The sequence below is a fragment of the Culex quinquefasciatus genome, chromosome 2 (assembly GCF_015732765.1).
Source record: "Culex quinquefasciatus strain JHB chromosome 2, VPISU_Cqui_1.0_pri_paternal, whole genome shotgun sequence".
NCBI lineage: Eukaryota > Metazoa > Arthropoda > Insecta > Diptera > Culicidae > Culex > Culex quinquefasciatus.
This window is the reverse complement of record NC_051862.1, coordinates 151,185,160-151,202,258: the sequence shown is the minus strand read 5'-3', so window position 1 is coordinate 151,202,258 and position 17,099 is coordinate 151,185,160. Positions and strand designations below refer to the sequence as shown.

Below are 17,099 nucleotides of genomic sequence, written 5' to 3'. Positions count from 1 at the left end.
ACAATAGCACTATCAATTTTGCTCGGGCGTATGTCTATGTATTTGCACCAGGGGAGTTGACTCAAAATATTGCTTGAAGGGAGGGGAGGCCCAACTAGAAAACTATCGTCTGTTGATTTATTACCTTCGATATAAATTATGGCACTTTACAGTGCTGCTGGTGCGTTTCCGTTCGACTATTTCATTGGGGGGGAATTTTGGGCCCAGACAATTTTCGCCCGAGGGGCCTGGAACTTTATTCCAGACATCAGAGTGTTGTTACACAGATCCTGCTGGAAAGGTTCTTTCAAGTTTTTTGACGGGGGGATTTATTTTTGAATTCTTTTTGTTTTTTTTTTGCATTTCAAAAATACTTCTCAAAAGAAAAGTACCTCCGCAAAAGTATGTTTAAAGAACTAAAAAAAATCCTACAATCACTGAGACTTTACAAATTGGACAATTAATTCCTGAGATACACGCCTCACAAAGAAATCATATCGATTTAAATGAGTATTTCTAAGTGACACCAAATTAGCCTGTAATTCTTAACTGAGAATGTCTCGGAAATTATTAATCTGATTTTCAAAATAAAACTTTTGTAAAATTTTCTAATTCTATTAATAAAAAAAATTTCAAAATTTTGAACTTTATGATGAAGCTATCTTTTGCCACAATTTCGCTCTATTTTTCATCTAGATTTGTTTTAAATGTTATATTTTTAACTTATAGGAGATAAAATAGGCCAGCAACTGTACCTCATGTGACTTCAAGAACGCTACTTAACATTGAGCTATAGTGCTCTTGATGTTAGAACTCTATAAACTCCATAACGAACTTCCTGTCAGTTCCCGAAAAGTCCCGGGAAAACCACAATAGCACTATCAATTTTGCTCGGGCGTATGTCTATGTATTTGCACCAGGGAGTTGACTCAAAATATTGCTTGAAGGAGGAGGCCCAACTAGAAAACTATCGTCTGTTGATTTATTACCTTCGATATAAATTATGGCACTTTACAGTGCTGCTGGTGCGTTTCCGTTCGACTATTTCATTGGGGGGGAATTTTGGGCCCAGACAATTTTCGCCCGAGGGGCCTGGAACTTTATTCCAGACATCAGAGTGTTGTTACACAGATCCTGCTGGAAAGGTTCTTTCAAGTTTTTTGACGGGGGGTAAAATATGTCTGTTGGGGTGTTTTATCAATAAAAATTATGGAATAGTGTGGTTTGCTGAGGCAAACCAATATTTATCGTTCTACGGTTATGGTGATTTGAAACGGGTTCTTTATGCTTGATGGTAGATTAATTTTCACTATGTCACACTATTAATTATTACTTTGATTTGGATTTGGATGGGCATTTAGCAACTCGATTCATAAAATAAATAAAATTAGCTTCAAAATCGAAACCAGAATTAAATTTATCATATTTAATCCTTGTCAGTAAATCCATAACCTGTAAGCATCATCGCTAAGGAAACAGAGTGCACACTAGTCAAAAACCCCTAGACAACCGCCAACAATGAGGCACAAGGACAAAGATGGACGAAGCGTGGCGTGGGGGGACCATAACTTCACCTCTTGTTGACACTCTCAACCAATAAAGTCCCTCGTCCTTCGGTCCGTTGGTGACTGTGACTGACAGTGACACTGATGACAATGGAGATTATGTTCCCGTGATGAACAAACTTGATCCCATTACGAAACCCCACGCAACCTCTCCCCGACTGAGGGGGCGCGACTATGAGTTACGAAACGCTTTCTTCTGATGTTGTTCAAAACTGGTGGAAGGTGTTTTATGAGTTTGGAATTAATTGTAAAACCGTCGTGATGGATTGCGTCCTTATATCCGGTTGAACGGTGATGGTGGCACTCTGGTTGAGCGAGGGACCCATCAAGGCACACGGATTTAACTGCTTTTGTTTTAAGCTGATTGGCCGTTTTATGAGGTAGGACATCAATTTTGTGGAAAACTTTTAAAATGGGATTACAAGTTAACCCTCTAACGCCCATGGTTACTCCAGAGCACCACTAATTTTTGTCTTCAAAATTAAATTTCTCTGCAACCATGCATTTTTTCGACCTGATTCAACCTGCATTAGTTTATATAGATTGTTAGCTTATGGCCATTAAAATTTCATCAAATTTGGTCGATCCTATTACGAGTTATGGTGAAAAACGTAACCTACAAATTTGCAGAAGAAACCAAATCGATCAGAAAAAGAAGTGTCTCATGATATAAATTTTCGAATATTCCCATTCCGATTTTGTATGAGAGCAACTCTCTACGAAATCGGCCGATTTCGACCATTTTTATTTTTTGTACTTTTGATTTGGGTCAAACTTTGTGGAGGCCTTCCCTATGACCAAGGAAGCTATTTTGTGTCATTGGCTCACCCATACAAGTCTCCATACAATTTTGACTCCTGTCCATACATAAATGGTATGTAAATATTCAAACAGTTGTAACTTTTTAGTGAATTTTCTGATCATGGTGTCTTCGGCAAAGTTGTAGGTATTTTTGAGGACTATTGAGAAAAAAATAGGTACACGGAAAAAAAGTTTGCGGATTTTTTATCAACATTTTTTACGAAATCTCAATTTCCCAAAATACGTATTTTTTGAATTTAGAGATCTTTGGATATGTTTTAAGGGACAAAAAACCGTAACTTTTGAGCCATAGAGAAACATGATCACAAAATCTGCAAGAAAAAAAATCTAAAAAAATCGAAATTTAATGCAAAAAATAATTTGACGTAATTTTTTAATATAAAATTGAATTTCCAATCGAAAAGTACTCTACAGATCTTTTGATAGAGGGCTCTGTTTTAAAGATATAGCCACCGAAAGTTTGATTTTAGCGAAATATTTGCAGTTTTTCGTTTTATAAAAATAGTGACAATTAGTGACCACATCTAAAAAAATTTTTGGGAAAAGTTCAGAAAATTTTCTATGAGACATTGAAGATTAAAGCTCTGGTTGCTGAGATATAGCGGCTTAAAGAAAAAGAAACATGAAAATTGATGTTTGCATTTTAAATGGACCAAACATTGAATATTACGCTCATTTATAACGCTAGTCTTGATTAATTTTTTTCAAAATATTTTTTTTGAAAAGATCGGAAAATTTCACGAATGTTTCATATTTTAAAATTGAAAATCGGACCATTAGTTGCGAAGATATCGACATTAGAAAATGCTGGGTTTTTTGGGTGAGACTTAGAAAACTTCAATTTGTATGTTTCTTTTCTTTAACATTCCAACGCCCAAGGCTCCAAAAAAGTTGGAACGGTAACTTCAACTCAATGGTTCTTGGGCATAACTCAACCAATTAAGATGAATCTTCTTTCCTGTGATTTGTTAGGATGTCTAGATGATTCTAGAACTTTTTAGAACTTAATTTGATCAAATTTGTAATTTTTGCAATCAAAAATATCGTTCCAACTTTTTTTTTCGCATGTAAAAAAAAAATCGACAAAAATTCCGCGGAGGCGTTTTAAAAAAGGTGGAACGATGCTTTCGGTCGCAGAAATTACAGATTTGTTCAAATCAAGTTCTGCAAAATTTTAGAATCATCTAGACATTCTTACAAATCACTGAAAACAAGAATCGTCCCGATTGGTTGAGTTATGCCCGAGAACCAGCGAGTTGAAGTTACCGTTCCACCTTTTTTTGGAGGCTTGGGCGTCCGTGTAAGTTGGACATGCGTTGGGCGTTCCAGTGTTAATAATGAATTTTTAAGTATTTTTTTCAAAGAAATAAAGCCAACCAATGACTAATCTGTGATAATACAACTTTCATCACTAGAATTAGCTTATTTTTCGACGGAGTTTTATGAATAAAATAGCATTATAAGTACACCCAAAATTCCGAGTCGAGAGAATCGTTCCCTCAAAATTTATTGAGGGCTCAGAGCCAAAATCGAGAGAATAATTCTATCAACTCACACCACCGTAACAAATGAGTTCATTCGTTAATTGATACAATAAATCTCCAACAAGTGTCATACATCGACATCTGACCACTCCATAGCCACCAAGCTGTGGTGGCCGAGGCAGTAAAGTCCTTGGGTTAGTATGTCAAAGGTCTACGGTTCGATTCCCGTAGTTGACACTTTTGGTTTTTTGTTTTGACGGATGAACTTTTTTTTGCAAATGAACCTCGAGAGGATAATTCTTTCGCCCATCTCGAGCTGTGCTCTCTGCCCAGTTTTGGGTGTATAACACAAAAAGGGGAGTTTTCAATCGATTTTTTACACTTGATAAGCACCATATAAAGACGTAGAATGTTTTGACTGTTGTAGATTGATCATTTTAAAGTTATGAAATAATAAAAATAAAAAATAAAACATTTTCATTTTAGTTTTTCAGTCCATTTTGACTTGTTGAGCAATTCTCTGGAATTTTGCAAATCAAATTTTCATAGTATTTTTGATTTGTATGAAATTTTGTCCATCGGAGTAAGCCATTTTGCATCATTAGTTCCTTCATACAAGTCTCCATTAGGGTGACAATAAAAAAAACCCATGATTCGATTTCTCAGGCAAAAACAAGTAACCGAAAAATTTTCGAACAAAATCGGGTTAAGGGTTGATTTTTATCGTTCAAATTTGTGAAAATAAATCTTTTCATACAAAAAACGTTTTGATCAAATCATTAATAACTCGTCAAGATTAACTCGGATCGTTTTGCGGTCTTGGACAAAGTGGTTCGTCCTTAAATTTTGCATAAGAATCTCGCACTTGACAATGATCAAATACATTTAACTCAACCTTTTGGCGGAATTTTGAAATTTTCGCTTTTCCAAATACATTTTTTTGAAGTTTCTTATACAAACTTCAACGATTTAAAGCCGATTTGGCTCAAAATTTGCACAGTTACTTATTTTACATAAAGAATCGAGCCAGGGCTATCTTTTAAGATTTTCCAAAATTTTCATTTTTTTTTCTTGGGTGGACCACTGTCACAATATGGCCTATTTGGTCATTTAGGAGGCGCCCAAAAAATACGAGTCATTTAAAAAAAAATAAAAAATAAAACTGGATTTTGTCCTTCCAATTCTCCAGCACTTGTTATTTGGTTTAACATTTAAATAGTCACGGTAATATTACTTCTGCGAATTTCGCTAGGTGTTGTGATCGATAATTTATAAATTTAAACAATTTAGTAATTGAATTATGCTTCAATGTGATTAAAAAGCTTAAATCTGTTGTTAAAAGTCTAAAAAAATCTTCTATGGTTTCGAATTTGACATGATACAGAAAAAATCAGATTTATTTTTAAGAAAATACATATCTCCAATAAAATAATCTGACATCGTTGAAGTTGCAATACAGTCCAGACTTGAACTTCGGATAATCGTATCACGATTTTTTTTCGATGTCTTATTTTTGATTGTTGAGCTTAAGTATGACCTCTAAACTACTCAAGGTGGCGTCCAAAATGGCGGTGATGAAATATTGAATAATTCTTCCAATACAAACCTCCGGATAATCGATAATTTCCCTTATTACTCATCATGTAGGTAAAATTACATAAATAAAATGTAACTTTACACCTGCAAATTTTGATCTCGCCGTTAGTTTTTCCTTTTAAACTGTTCAGTTATCGTAAACAATAAGTTACATCGTATCAAAGAAGTGTGTCCGTGGCAGTACCACTTCCAGGAATCTCGTGTGAGCGCCCCCGGAGAAGGTTAAAGCCACGCGCGGGCGATCGATAAGAGTTGAGCGCACTGCCGCGGCAACAAGCATCAATTGACACTCGCCAGGAAAGTTATGCTGCTTTATGCTGTTGCTTTTTTGCCCTGAAGGACGAGGGTGGGTGGGTTGATAATCAAAAGCAACCCTCTTTCTCCTGTTCGGAAAAGTTCTTCCTGGGTGGGTTAGGCAGGATGGTTTAGTCGTGTTTGAAGGGGGGAGGAAAACGACTATCGTAAAGGTTATTCAAGAGGGGGTGGAAAAAAGGTATGACGAAGCGAATAAATATGCTGCGGAGAAAGTTCATCGACCTTGATGGGCATTGAAAAGCAGAAAAAGGGAGGAATTGAGAGCAGTTGTACTTGTTTGGGGTGGTGAAAGTTGAGAGTGGTTTTGATGTTGCACTAGGAAGCACGGATCAAGAGGAAATACAAAACGAATCACAATTTCTCTTTGATTTTGTTTGATGTGATTTGTGAAAGAATGTTATATATATGGAGTTCCAGAAGTCAACAGTTAAGTTGCCTATCATAGTTCAGGTATTTTGCCAAAAGCAGCAATGATTGTCAGTCATTCGAATATGACGACCTTTTTAATGTAAGGATTTGCAAATTGATTGCAAATTTCACATGTCGGATGAAACGTTCCATATCAACGCAAAATATTGGCAAATAATTGAAATCCAACCCTGCAGCATGAATCCACTCAAAAACGAGCAACGCACGCGAAAGGATCAAAGAGCGATTCCAGTGCAGTTTTGCCCATTTGCAGCAGATCTACCCGCCAGCGACTGTCGAAAGTCACTTGTACTCACCACGTATTCGCTTTCGTGCTGGCTGCTGCCCGAGCTGGACACGTTCAGGACCTCGTACGAGGAGTCGTTCATGCCGACCAGTTCGTGGATCAGCGCGGCCTTCAGCTGCTCGATGAATATTTGATTGGCCTCGCCGGCGATGATGAAATCGCGGAAAAACGCCTGACTGCCCGGGAACAGGTACTGCGTCGAGAACTGGCTCGGGGCCACCAAACGCTGGCGCAGCTTCACCAGCTTGGCCGGGTCCACGTTGGGCAGGGCCATTGCCAGCTCGGACGCGGCAGAGTTCTGGAGGAGGGGGGAAAACATCAAACATAAAGTGGAAATATTAATGGGGAGGAGCGGCTTTTAACAAGTATGTGCTGTGTTAAGCTCGAAACAGTTAAACGGATATTTTTGTATGGCTTTATTTTAAGAACGGATGCAATGCTCAAAAAGGATGGGCCCCATGTATTTTCATATTTTTTCCTACCCGAAATTAGTCAAAAAATTCTTTCAACTTAATGTCTGAATGTATAAATGTCTAAATGTCTAAATGCCTGAATGTCTAAATGTCTAAATGTCTAAATGTCTAAATGTCTAAATGTCTAAACGTCTAAATGTCTAAATGTCTAAATGTCTAAATGTCTAAATGTCTAAATGTCTAAACGTCTAAATGTCTAAATGTCTAAATGTCTAAATGTCTAAATGTCTAAATGTCTAAATGTCTAAATGTCTAAATGTCTAAATGTCTAAATGTCTAAATGTCTAAATGTCTAAATGTCTAAATGTCTAAATGTCAAAATGTCTAAATGTCTAAATGTCTAAATGTCTAAATGTCTAAATGTCTAAATGTCTAAATGTCTAAATGTCTAAATGTCTAAATGTCTAAATGTCTAAATGTCTAAATGTCTAAATGTCTAAATGTCTAAATGTCTAAATGTCTAAATGTCTAAATGTCTAAATGTCTAAATGTCTAAATGTCTAAATGTCTAAATGTCTAAATGTCTAAATGTCTAAATGTCTAAATGTCTAAATGTCTAAATGTCTAAATGTCTAAATGTCTAAATGTCTAAATGTCTAAATGTCTAAATGTCTAAATGTCTAAATGTCTAAATGTCTAAATTTCTAAATGTCTAAATGTCTAAATGTATAAATGTCTAAATGTCTAAATGTATAAATGTCTAAATATCTAAATGTCTAAATGTCTAAATGTCTAAATGTCTAAATGTCTAAATGTCTAAATGTCTAAATGTCTAAATGTCTAAATGTCTAAATGTCTAAATTTATAAATAAAATCTTGCTAAAAAAATCTACATTTTAACGACATGAATCTCTTTTTTAAATTTTCACAGCACTAAACAAATTAAAAACATGCAATTCCATAAACTGCTGCTGCTAACGCAACAAGCCCCCATAACTGTTAGACAACTAATTATGCACGCGTTTGTTAGTCACGTGAAAGTTCTAATACGCTCCCCTTCCCTTTTTAATTCATGCAAATCTCTCCCCCTTCTCGCCCAAGAAGAGATAAATACTTACGTGAAAGTTGCACGACTGCACGAGCTGGGCGGTGAACAGCTTCGCCAGGTGGGCCATATTGATCGGGTGCTCCATGATGGCCAGCAGGGCGCGAACTTTGCCCCCGAGTTCCGCCAGAAAGTTCCACGTCGGGTTCAGGTGTTTGAAGTCCCACGTCCTGCCAAGGGAGCAAAAGCGAAGAAGAAGAAGAATCGTGTTAGAGTTTGAGCAAACCGGAGCTAAGCCTTACGGTTGCAACGACGACGGCAGCAGCAGCAGCAACAAATTAATTAATGCGATAAGCAAACTGTAGTCAATAGGGAGGGCTAAAATAGCGTCCCACTCCCCCAGAAGCTCTACACGTGTCATAAAGTGATGGGCGGGGAGGAAGAAGAAGGACGAAGATTCAAATTGATGGAGGCGAATTATGAAAGTCTTAAGGTTGTACGCACGGTAAACATCTTTGCAAGCGCACCATCGCAACGGTGGCAGATGATGACGAGCGCACGGTGGTCCTAAATACGGAGTGCTACAGAAATAATAATTCTCCTGTAATGCGGCGATCACAAATCTTGCCGCACATCGATTTTAGATCAAATTGAGTTAAGATCGCCATTTTGTGCAGCTTACAATGCCTCATCTTTTGACCTTCACAGATCCCAAAAATTCGGTTTCAATCCTGAGAAATTCAATGAAAACCCAAACAACTTCGTGTACTGTTGTCACTCTTCATATGAAAAAAAGTTTCAATCATGTCGTGATATCTTGACGCACCCTGAAAATTGCTGTAAGTGCGACAATTGGCCAAAGGGATTTCATGTCAAAACGCGTTTGACACACGTAGATGGTCTATTACTGTTAATATTTGTAATTATAACTCGAGAATCTATTAACCGATTTCAACCAAACTTTGGGATAATGCACGGAATGGTGAACCAAACAAAACCTGTTTGTTATTGCTAACATAGCGCCAGATAGCGCGCTCTAAAACGCGTTTTTTTGAAACGCTAAAAAACAACGTGCGACAAAATAGCACGAAAACGTTACAATGTCGTAGCATTTTTTGACGCAGCCTTTTTCAGCGATAAATACACCTACAACTTTGCCAACGGCACCAATTAGATCAAAAAATTCCTCCCCAAGATACAGAGTTTCGATTATTTTTACGGTTTAAACGACAACTTTATCGCCGATAATTTTATCATCCAGCGATATTGTTGCCTTTTCTAATCGATGTTTATTTTATCGACGGAACACAATTTCAATTAACTAATTAAAATTAACTCGTATCAAACAACGTGTGTGGATTATCGCTACCTTAGAGTTATTTAGTGAGCTATTCTATGTGATTACGGCCAATCTGATTTTTTTTGAATTATTTAACCTTTATCTTGTTAGTGCCTATCTGCCCATACTCATTTTTTTAGTTGTAGGTTTGGATGAGTATATCACAAAAAATGATACAAAGAAAATTTATTTTGCGAATTTTTTAAGGTTGTTGCAAATATTTTTTATATGTAATGTCCCATGACTGTGACCAACAAACAAAAATTTACAGGCTGTGGCATAAAAAAACAGTTTTAAAATGCATTTTACACCAGTTCAGTTCGTATGCAGTCATTCGTTTTCATAATATCTATGTTTTAAAGGAGTTTATTTTTATCGAAACAAAATACATTTTGCATCAGAATTTCACATTATAAACGCAGGTAAAACGTGTTTGAAATGGCTTTGATTTATTAGACTTGTATTACAATTTAAAATTTAAAGTTTTTTGAAAAAAAAATTTTTTCGTTATTCAGACCAATTTTGAAGGGGCGAAATTTTTAAAAATATTTCCACTTTTTGTCACAAAAAAATATAAAAACATTATTTTTACTTTTTGATATGTCTTAGCGGACATAAATGTCATCTTTTCAGAGAAACCCAGGAAGGGAATAAATACTTTGACCAAGTCATGATTGTTTTTTCACATAAACTCTGAAAAATACTTGCAAGTGCGTTTTTTCGAAAACTTTTCCTAAAAATGTCGCCGTTTTCCATTTTTTGAAAATAGTGCCCAAAGTAGTATGCCAATTTTGAAAAAGAATATTTTCGAAAAGCTGTGAAAATTCAGATACCGTAAACCGGGGTGACATTGATAGGATTTCAATTTATATTTGGAATATATTTCAACTGTTAAGGTTTTTCACAAGATTATTATTTTTAATGCATGTACCACACAAGGTCTATACACTATTTTTGAAAAAGTTTTTTTAACACTGTTTTAAAAATTAAATGTTGAATTCCGGGGTGACTTTAATAGTCATAGTTTTTTTTGTTAAAGTCAGATTTAAGTTGTTCAAATTATATTTTTAAGTAAAATGTACCATTACTAAGGTTGCTGATATAGTTTTAAAGAAAAAATCAGTGTTTATATTTAGTTAAATAGGTTTTATTTTTGCCTTCCTCACTGAGGTAAGGCTATAATCCTGCTTGAAAAATGAACTTTTGAAAACAGCTTGTAGACCTATATTCATGTATACCCATCGACTCAGAATCGAAAACTGAACAAATGTCTGTGTGTGTGTGTGTATGTGTGTGCGTATTCACCTTGGTGCTCAAAATTCTTGCCAAGTTTTCTCGGCACTGGCTGATCCGATTTGAGTAAAACAAGTTGCATTCGATTCGTTTTGGTGCCCCATACTGCACTATTGATTTGTTTGAAGATCCGATAAGTAGTTCAAAAGTTACGTTTAAAAAAGTGACAGAGTTGCGAATCAGATGCTGGAATTTTGCTGCCGGATCTCACTTAAATGTATGTAAACTATGTCCAGATCCATCATCCAACCCATCTTTGATTAGGTAATCAAAAGACCTTTCCAATGAGTCCAAAACGTTGAAGATCTGGCAACCCTGTCTCGAGATATGACCACTTAAGCGATATTTATGTACTTTTTTGAAGCCGGATCTCACTTAAATGTATGTAAACTATGTCCGGATCCATCATCCAACCCATCTTTGATTAGGTAATTAAAAGCCCTTTCCAATGAGTCCAAAACATTGAATATCTGGCAACCCTGACTCAAGTTATGACCACTTAAGTGATATTAATGTACTTTTTTGAAGTCGGATCTCACTTAAATGTATATAAACTATGTCCTAATCCATCATCCAACCCATCTTTGATTAGGTTATCAAAAGACCTTTCCAATGAGTCCAAAACGTTGAAGATCTGGCAACCCTGTCTCGAGATATGACCACTTAAGCGACATTTATGTACTTTTTTGATGCCGGATCTCACTTAAATGTATGTAAAATATGTCCGGATCCATCATCCAACCCATCTTTGATTAGGTCATTAAAAGACCTTTCCAATGAGTCTAAAACATTGAAGATCTGGCAACCCTGTCTCAAGTTATGACCACTTAAGTGATATTAATGTACTTTTTTGAAGCCGGATCTCACTTAAATGTATATAAACTATTTCCGGATCCATCATCCAACCCATCGTTGGTTAGGTAATTGAAAGACCTTTCCAATGAGTCCGAAACATTGAAGATCTGGCAACCCTGTCTCGAGATATGACCATTTAAGCGATATTTATGTACTTTTTTTTTTAAAATTCCTAGGCTTTGTCCGGATCCATCATCCGACCCATCGTTGGTTAGGTAATGAGTTTTTTGAAGATCTGGCAACGCTCAGTTTCAAGTTATGATCGCTTAAGTGACATTTGTGTATTTTTTTTATTGTGAAATAGATGGAATTTGTGTCCAAACTCATCATATCACCAAATGTTGATAAAAAGTGAGGAAGGCACCAACCACATAGGTGGATTAAGTTAGTTTTTTAATTTACTATCCGGTTACTATACTACACTGAAAAAATATCATGTTTTTAATTATGAGAAATGTAATTACCCTATATCTGTAAGCCCATACATCCAATTGAAATGTGAACAAAGACAAACTTTTGGGAAATTTGACAAGCTTTCCGGTAAAAATATTTTCGAGACTGAAAAATCAAGTCTGTCACATAAAAATTGCAAAAACCATCAAAAACCTATTTTTTCAACATTTTTATTTTTAAAACCGCTGTAGCTTCACAAGGATAGGACTAAGGACAATGGTCAAAATGGAGACTTTTATGTAAAATTATTTGGAGAATCGATTCCCGATTTTTTGCAAATATTGATGTTTGGAGCACTTTTGAAAAAAACAGTTTCAGTAAATGATTTTTGTATTTTTTAGGAGAGATATACAATCCTGAATTTTACGTGAGAATATGTTCACAACAATGGTGTTTTGGAATAGATTTGAGTACACATAGATACTTTCAAATTTGTTACATAATCAGTTAATGTTTTTTAAATGATTTTATCATAAGCATTTAAAGTCATGTGGATGTTTATTTAGTCATACAATAAACAGCCATAAAAATTGCTCGTTCGACATTTATTTGTTTTTGTTTGCTGGACGTTGCCATGATTCTCTCCTATAGCTGGTCAGCAGTGATGTCAACCATCGTGACGCTCATTTTTGGTTCGCGGCACATTTTTTGTTTGTAGTGCTTTTCAGTTACGGAATTTGACAAAGTTGTGTATGAAGGACTTGTAGAACACACCAAATCGTACAACTTTGCTGAACAAAGAGTTAATTTTTGATGAATACAAAAAAAGTTACAACCAAAAATGCGTTAGGCAAACAAAAGCATCGCGAACCATTGGTCCTGAGGTCTGAAATCTTCTTGTAACATTTTGCGTAAGAATTTTACAGCTATACAATGTTCTGAAGAAATGTTGCTGTTGGTGAGTTCTACAAATGCTTCGAACACCATTTTGTCGAACTCCGTGACTGAAAAACACCACAAACGAAAAATGTGCCGCGAACCAAAAATGAGCACCGCGATGGTTGACATCACTGCTGGTCAGCAAGAAAAAACAAATTTCAATCGAGTCTTCATTTTGCATCTTTCTGTAAACTGATGCTTCTCTTCCTCGACGGTCCCTTGGATATTGACAACCAGAGAGTCGACTGTACACTGAAGGAAAAATACACGCATTTTCTATGAAAATAATTTACTTTATAGTTTGAAATAGCAAATTTGGAATAAGCACACGACCTCTTTGTGTGGAAAATGCCGAATAAATATATGCAAATAGTCTCGAAAAATTCATGAAAATAAAAAAAATGCTTTCTTTTGTCAAAACGTTGAATGTACCAATAACTTGGAAAACATTGAAGTGTCCTAATTAATCTTAGTTTTGTGATTTCTTCGATACAACAGTTTTAATTAAAAACATATATAATATTTTTCAACGATATTTATTTTTGCAGTGAGGCCATTTTGAAATGTAAATTGTTTTGACAAGACATAATTTTCCAGTAAAGATTAATTTTTCCAGAAATTTTCCTAAAAATTTTTAGCTTGCTACTAATTTGCATTTTATATTTCAAAGATATTGTAGATATTCATGTAAAATCAAATGTCACTTTGAAATAAATCGACAAAAACATCGGGTTTGGACATTTTTTAAATAACAAAATTGGATTATGAAGAAGGAAGAAAGCAGTAAGGTTATCATGCTCATTTTCTAATCAATTTTAATTTAGAGGAGCATGAGCATGAGCATGGTTGACTGCCAATGAGCTGCTACTCCGTTATTGACAGATCAGCTGAAGTTTTTTTTTGTTCGATGGCACTATCCACTGCGACCAGGAATTAGATCTATTGCGGACTTGCAATTCTATTTATAGAATCACAAAGGCTTCTTCTGTTATTAGGCAGATGGGACACGCACACACGCTATTGATGAGCGAGTGTGTCGAGCGATCCACTGCCGTAACTTCGCCGCCGAAGAGGTTTGAATGTTTTTTCAATCCTCTTTGGCTCTGCCTTTTCCACTCTGTACTGTCCAAATGTATCGCTAGAACCGAAGTGCACATTTTACGTTTACTTATACCCAGCTAGCCCTTAAATTCTGGTTTCTGAAAAACTCGTCCCTTCAAAGCACTTTTTGCGATCGGGCCGTGGAGCTCTGCAGGGCAATTATACAGAGAACAGTTGGTCCTTATACATGTGAAGAGTACAGGGGAAAGGATGTGCCGAGCCATGTGGGTTTGAAACCACGACCTTCCACTCATAAAGCGAAACCTGTAACCATTAGACCACAGGAGCTCGGCAAGCTGAAGTTAAACAATGAATCAAAATGATCAGTGGGAGCCAACCATCCGTTCACTGTTTAACCTCTGAAGATCCCTACTTTATTAGTCAATACCGGCGCCGTCCCAAGAAGCCTGCAGTTCAACGAAAGGGAGGAATGTTAGTCCGATAGTTGAAGTTGCAGACTCATCAAGCACATAGAGCGTCTTTCGATCACTATATAGAAATGGCTTTTTCACAGCAAAAAAATAAAATTATTCGAAAAATTTAAACACAATCCACCCGACGCGATGATATAGGAAGGGCTTTGAAAATCACAAAAAAATCACTTTTCACTCCGAATATTTTTAACGACCACGCGCACCCTTTGCCAATTATGCACTCTCTAATCAATTTTAATTTAGAGGAAATGATAAAAGCTGAGAAAGTGAAACGTCACAGTACATTTCCGATTAAATTTTTGAGGCACACTCCGTGTAGGGTAAATCCTTTCGGAGTCCTTTCACATCAAATGGGAAACATCCCGATTTTTGGCGTTCGTCGTCATCATCTGCGTAAAAGAAGAAGATTAAGCAAGAGGAGGGGGGGGGGGGAGGTATTACACAACAACGTTTAAGGTTGGCCCCTCCACACACACTCCGGTAGGAAGACCCACCAGAGAGATATGCCAATTCGTATGACTTTCGCAAAACAGTTTTAGTAAATGATTTTTGTATTTTTTAGGAGAGATATATCATCCTGCATTTTTTGTGAGACTTTTATGTAAAATTGTCTGGAGAATCGACTCTTGTGTTCGGTTTTTGAAAATTTTGATGTTTAGAGCACTTTTGAAAAAAAAAACAGTTTCAGTAAATGATTTTTGTATTTTTTTAGGTGAGTTGCTCCATCCTGCATTTTTCGTGAGTCTTTTTGTAACATCTTAGGATATTTCCTCGAAAATTTTGAACGAAAATAAATCGTGACATCACCTTAAAACTTAACTTTTAAACTCAAGATTTGAAAAATCTCATAGAAGCAGCGTTTATTTTTCTCTCAGTGTATTTTTAAAGCCCATCCAATTTCCTACAAGTTTGCCTCTGACCACTTTTTGATACGATGCAACGGCTTCAAGATACAGCAATATTTAAATTACGAAATACAAAAATATTGAAAACACTTACGCCCTTCTCAAACGTCATTATCGAGTGAAACTGGCTCTATATACACAAAAATGGCTTATAGACCTAGGATCCCTAGTAACATTTTAGGTTTTAAGTAGGCCATAAAAGCCTATTTAGGTCGTATGAGGGTTGTCAGAACCATGATAAAACCAGTAAGTTTAAAAATGTTACTAGGGATAACATGTCTTAAAAGTTTCATTGAAATCGGAGAGAGTCGGGTACAAAAGTACCAAAAAAATCCTGATTTGAGCTGGAATTGTTCTTTTAGGAAACAGAAAACACCAATTCTGCTTTTTAAATCGTTATTATTGTGTGCATAATGGTCACGCCATTTTTTAGGGGGGTATCATTCATCAGTATATTTGAACTGTACAGTAAAATTTATTATGCATAACATTACAATTATGCGAAATTTTGGTGTAATTATATGGTGTAATTCTCCACGTTTATGATGACCTCAATTAATGTTGAAACATTTAAAACTAAATTGTTGAAAAAATACTCAGAAACGACACATTTTCTGAGACCAAATTACATATCTTTGAAAAAAATTAAAGATTTGTGTCAGAAAAGTTGTACCATTTTACAGATGTAATCTTATATTAGAAAATGAAAAACACATGTTCGGGAAAAAGCATGTAATTCCATCTAAGCCGAAAGTCGAAACTTTTACATCGTTTTTGTAATTTTACACAGTTTATGTTGTAAAGTTACATGAGTGAGGGAACGTTCTTTACGTAACGCAAACAATGAGATTTTTCTCAAGACATCAAAACTCCAAAACTTCGGAAAATCAATTTTCCACTTAATTTTGCGATCTGGACCACTGTACATTTTTGTTAAACAGTGTGGAAGGCTCTAACCACAAGGGTGGATTAAGCTAGTTTTGACATCAGAAACAGGTAAATTTATAATATTTTGCTTTGTAATTTCATGTTTCACGCATGTGTGTGTGTGTGTGTGGTCCAATCCAATACCCGCTAACCGGTAGCGAAATTATGGGAAAGTATAATTTGTATCAGACTGTGTACATGCCGAATGCTGATACAGCTTATCTCAGTCCCGGGTATTAGGTGGTGATAGCCCTCGCGCTGCTTCCAACGACCCATTTCAGAATGACAGAGCTCCTTGCGGTCCAATTCCGAGGTCGCTGGGCATTGTTCGGCCCCGCCTAAACATAGAAGCAAGCCTCTGAAGGAAATTCGATCTATATTTAGACTTCCAATCCCCTCAGGCAAATCAGGGATCAGCGCGTATTTAATAATATGAGAAGAAGAGATAACATGTTTCAACACTACGGATCAATTCAATGGTAGAGTGTAAACCTTCTGATGGCCGACTGCTTAGCGTCCCAGACCATCAATCCAAAGGTGTGAATTCGAATCCCACCTGATTCATTTTAGTTTTTATTCATATTCAAATTCCTGATTCCAAATTTCAAAGGTACCGACCGGGAATTGATCCCTGAACCTTCTGCTTGGGAGACAGAAGCCGTAACCATTAAGCCACAGAGCCGGTTGATTGGGAAGTGGTTCTCTGTATGTCTTTTTGCGAGATGAGAGCAGAGGACAACAATCATCTCAACGTTTCCACTTTACCCGGGCTAACGACCGGCAGTTCCAGTTCACGATGATTTCCCTTCATATGTTAAAAACCACTTATGATTTTGGCACATATTCCGTTTGTCAGCGTTTCCTGTCATTACTGGCGGGAAAAATCTTCGTGGAATCAGCTGTGCAGACCTCATGTGTGACAGGAATGCAGGTTGAGCGACACCCACGGGCATTGTAATTTCATGTTTCACGCATATGT

At 36.2% G+C, this 17,099-nt stretch overlaps 1 protein-coding gene across 1 annotated transcript in view; it reads right to left on the bottom strand.

Moving 5' to 3' along the window:
• Positions 1-17,099, bottom strand: part of LOC6050451 (protein disks lost) — a 190,842-nt gene that overhangs the window by 72,167 nt on the left and 101,576 nt on the right. The window contains exons 5-6 of the mRNA XM_038250137.1: positions 8,008-8,164; positions 6,487-6,774 (exon numbers count right to left, since the gene is read on the bottom strand). Of these exons, the coding sequence (XP_038106065.1) occupies positions 6,487-6,774; positions 8,008-8,164 (445 nt within the window). The remainder of the gene's footprint in view (positions 1-6,486; positions 6,775-8,007; positions 8,165-17,099) is intronic.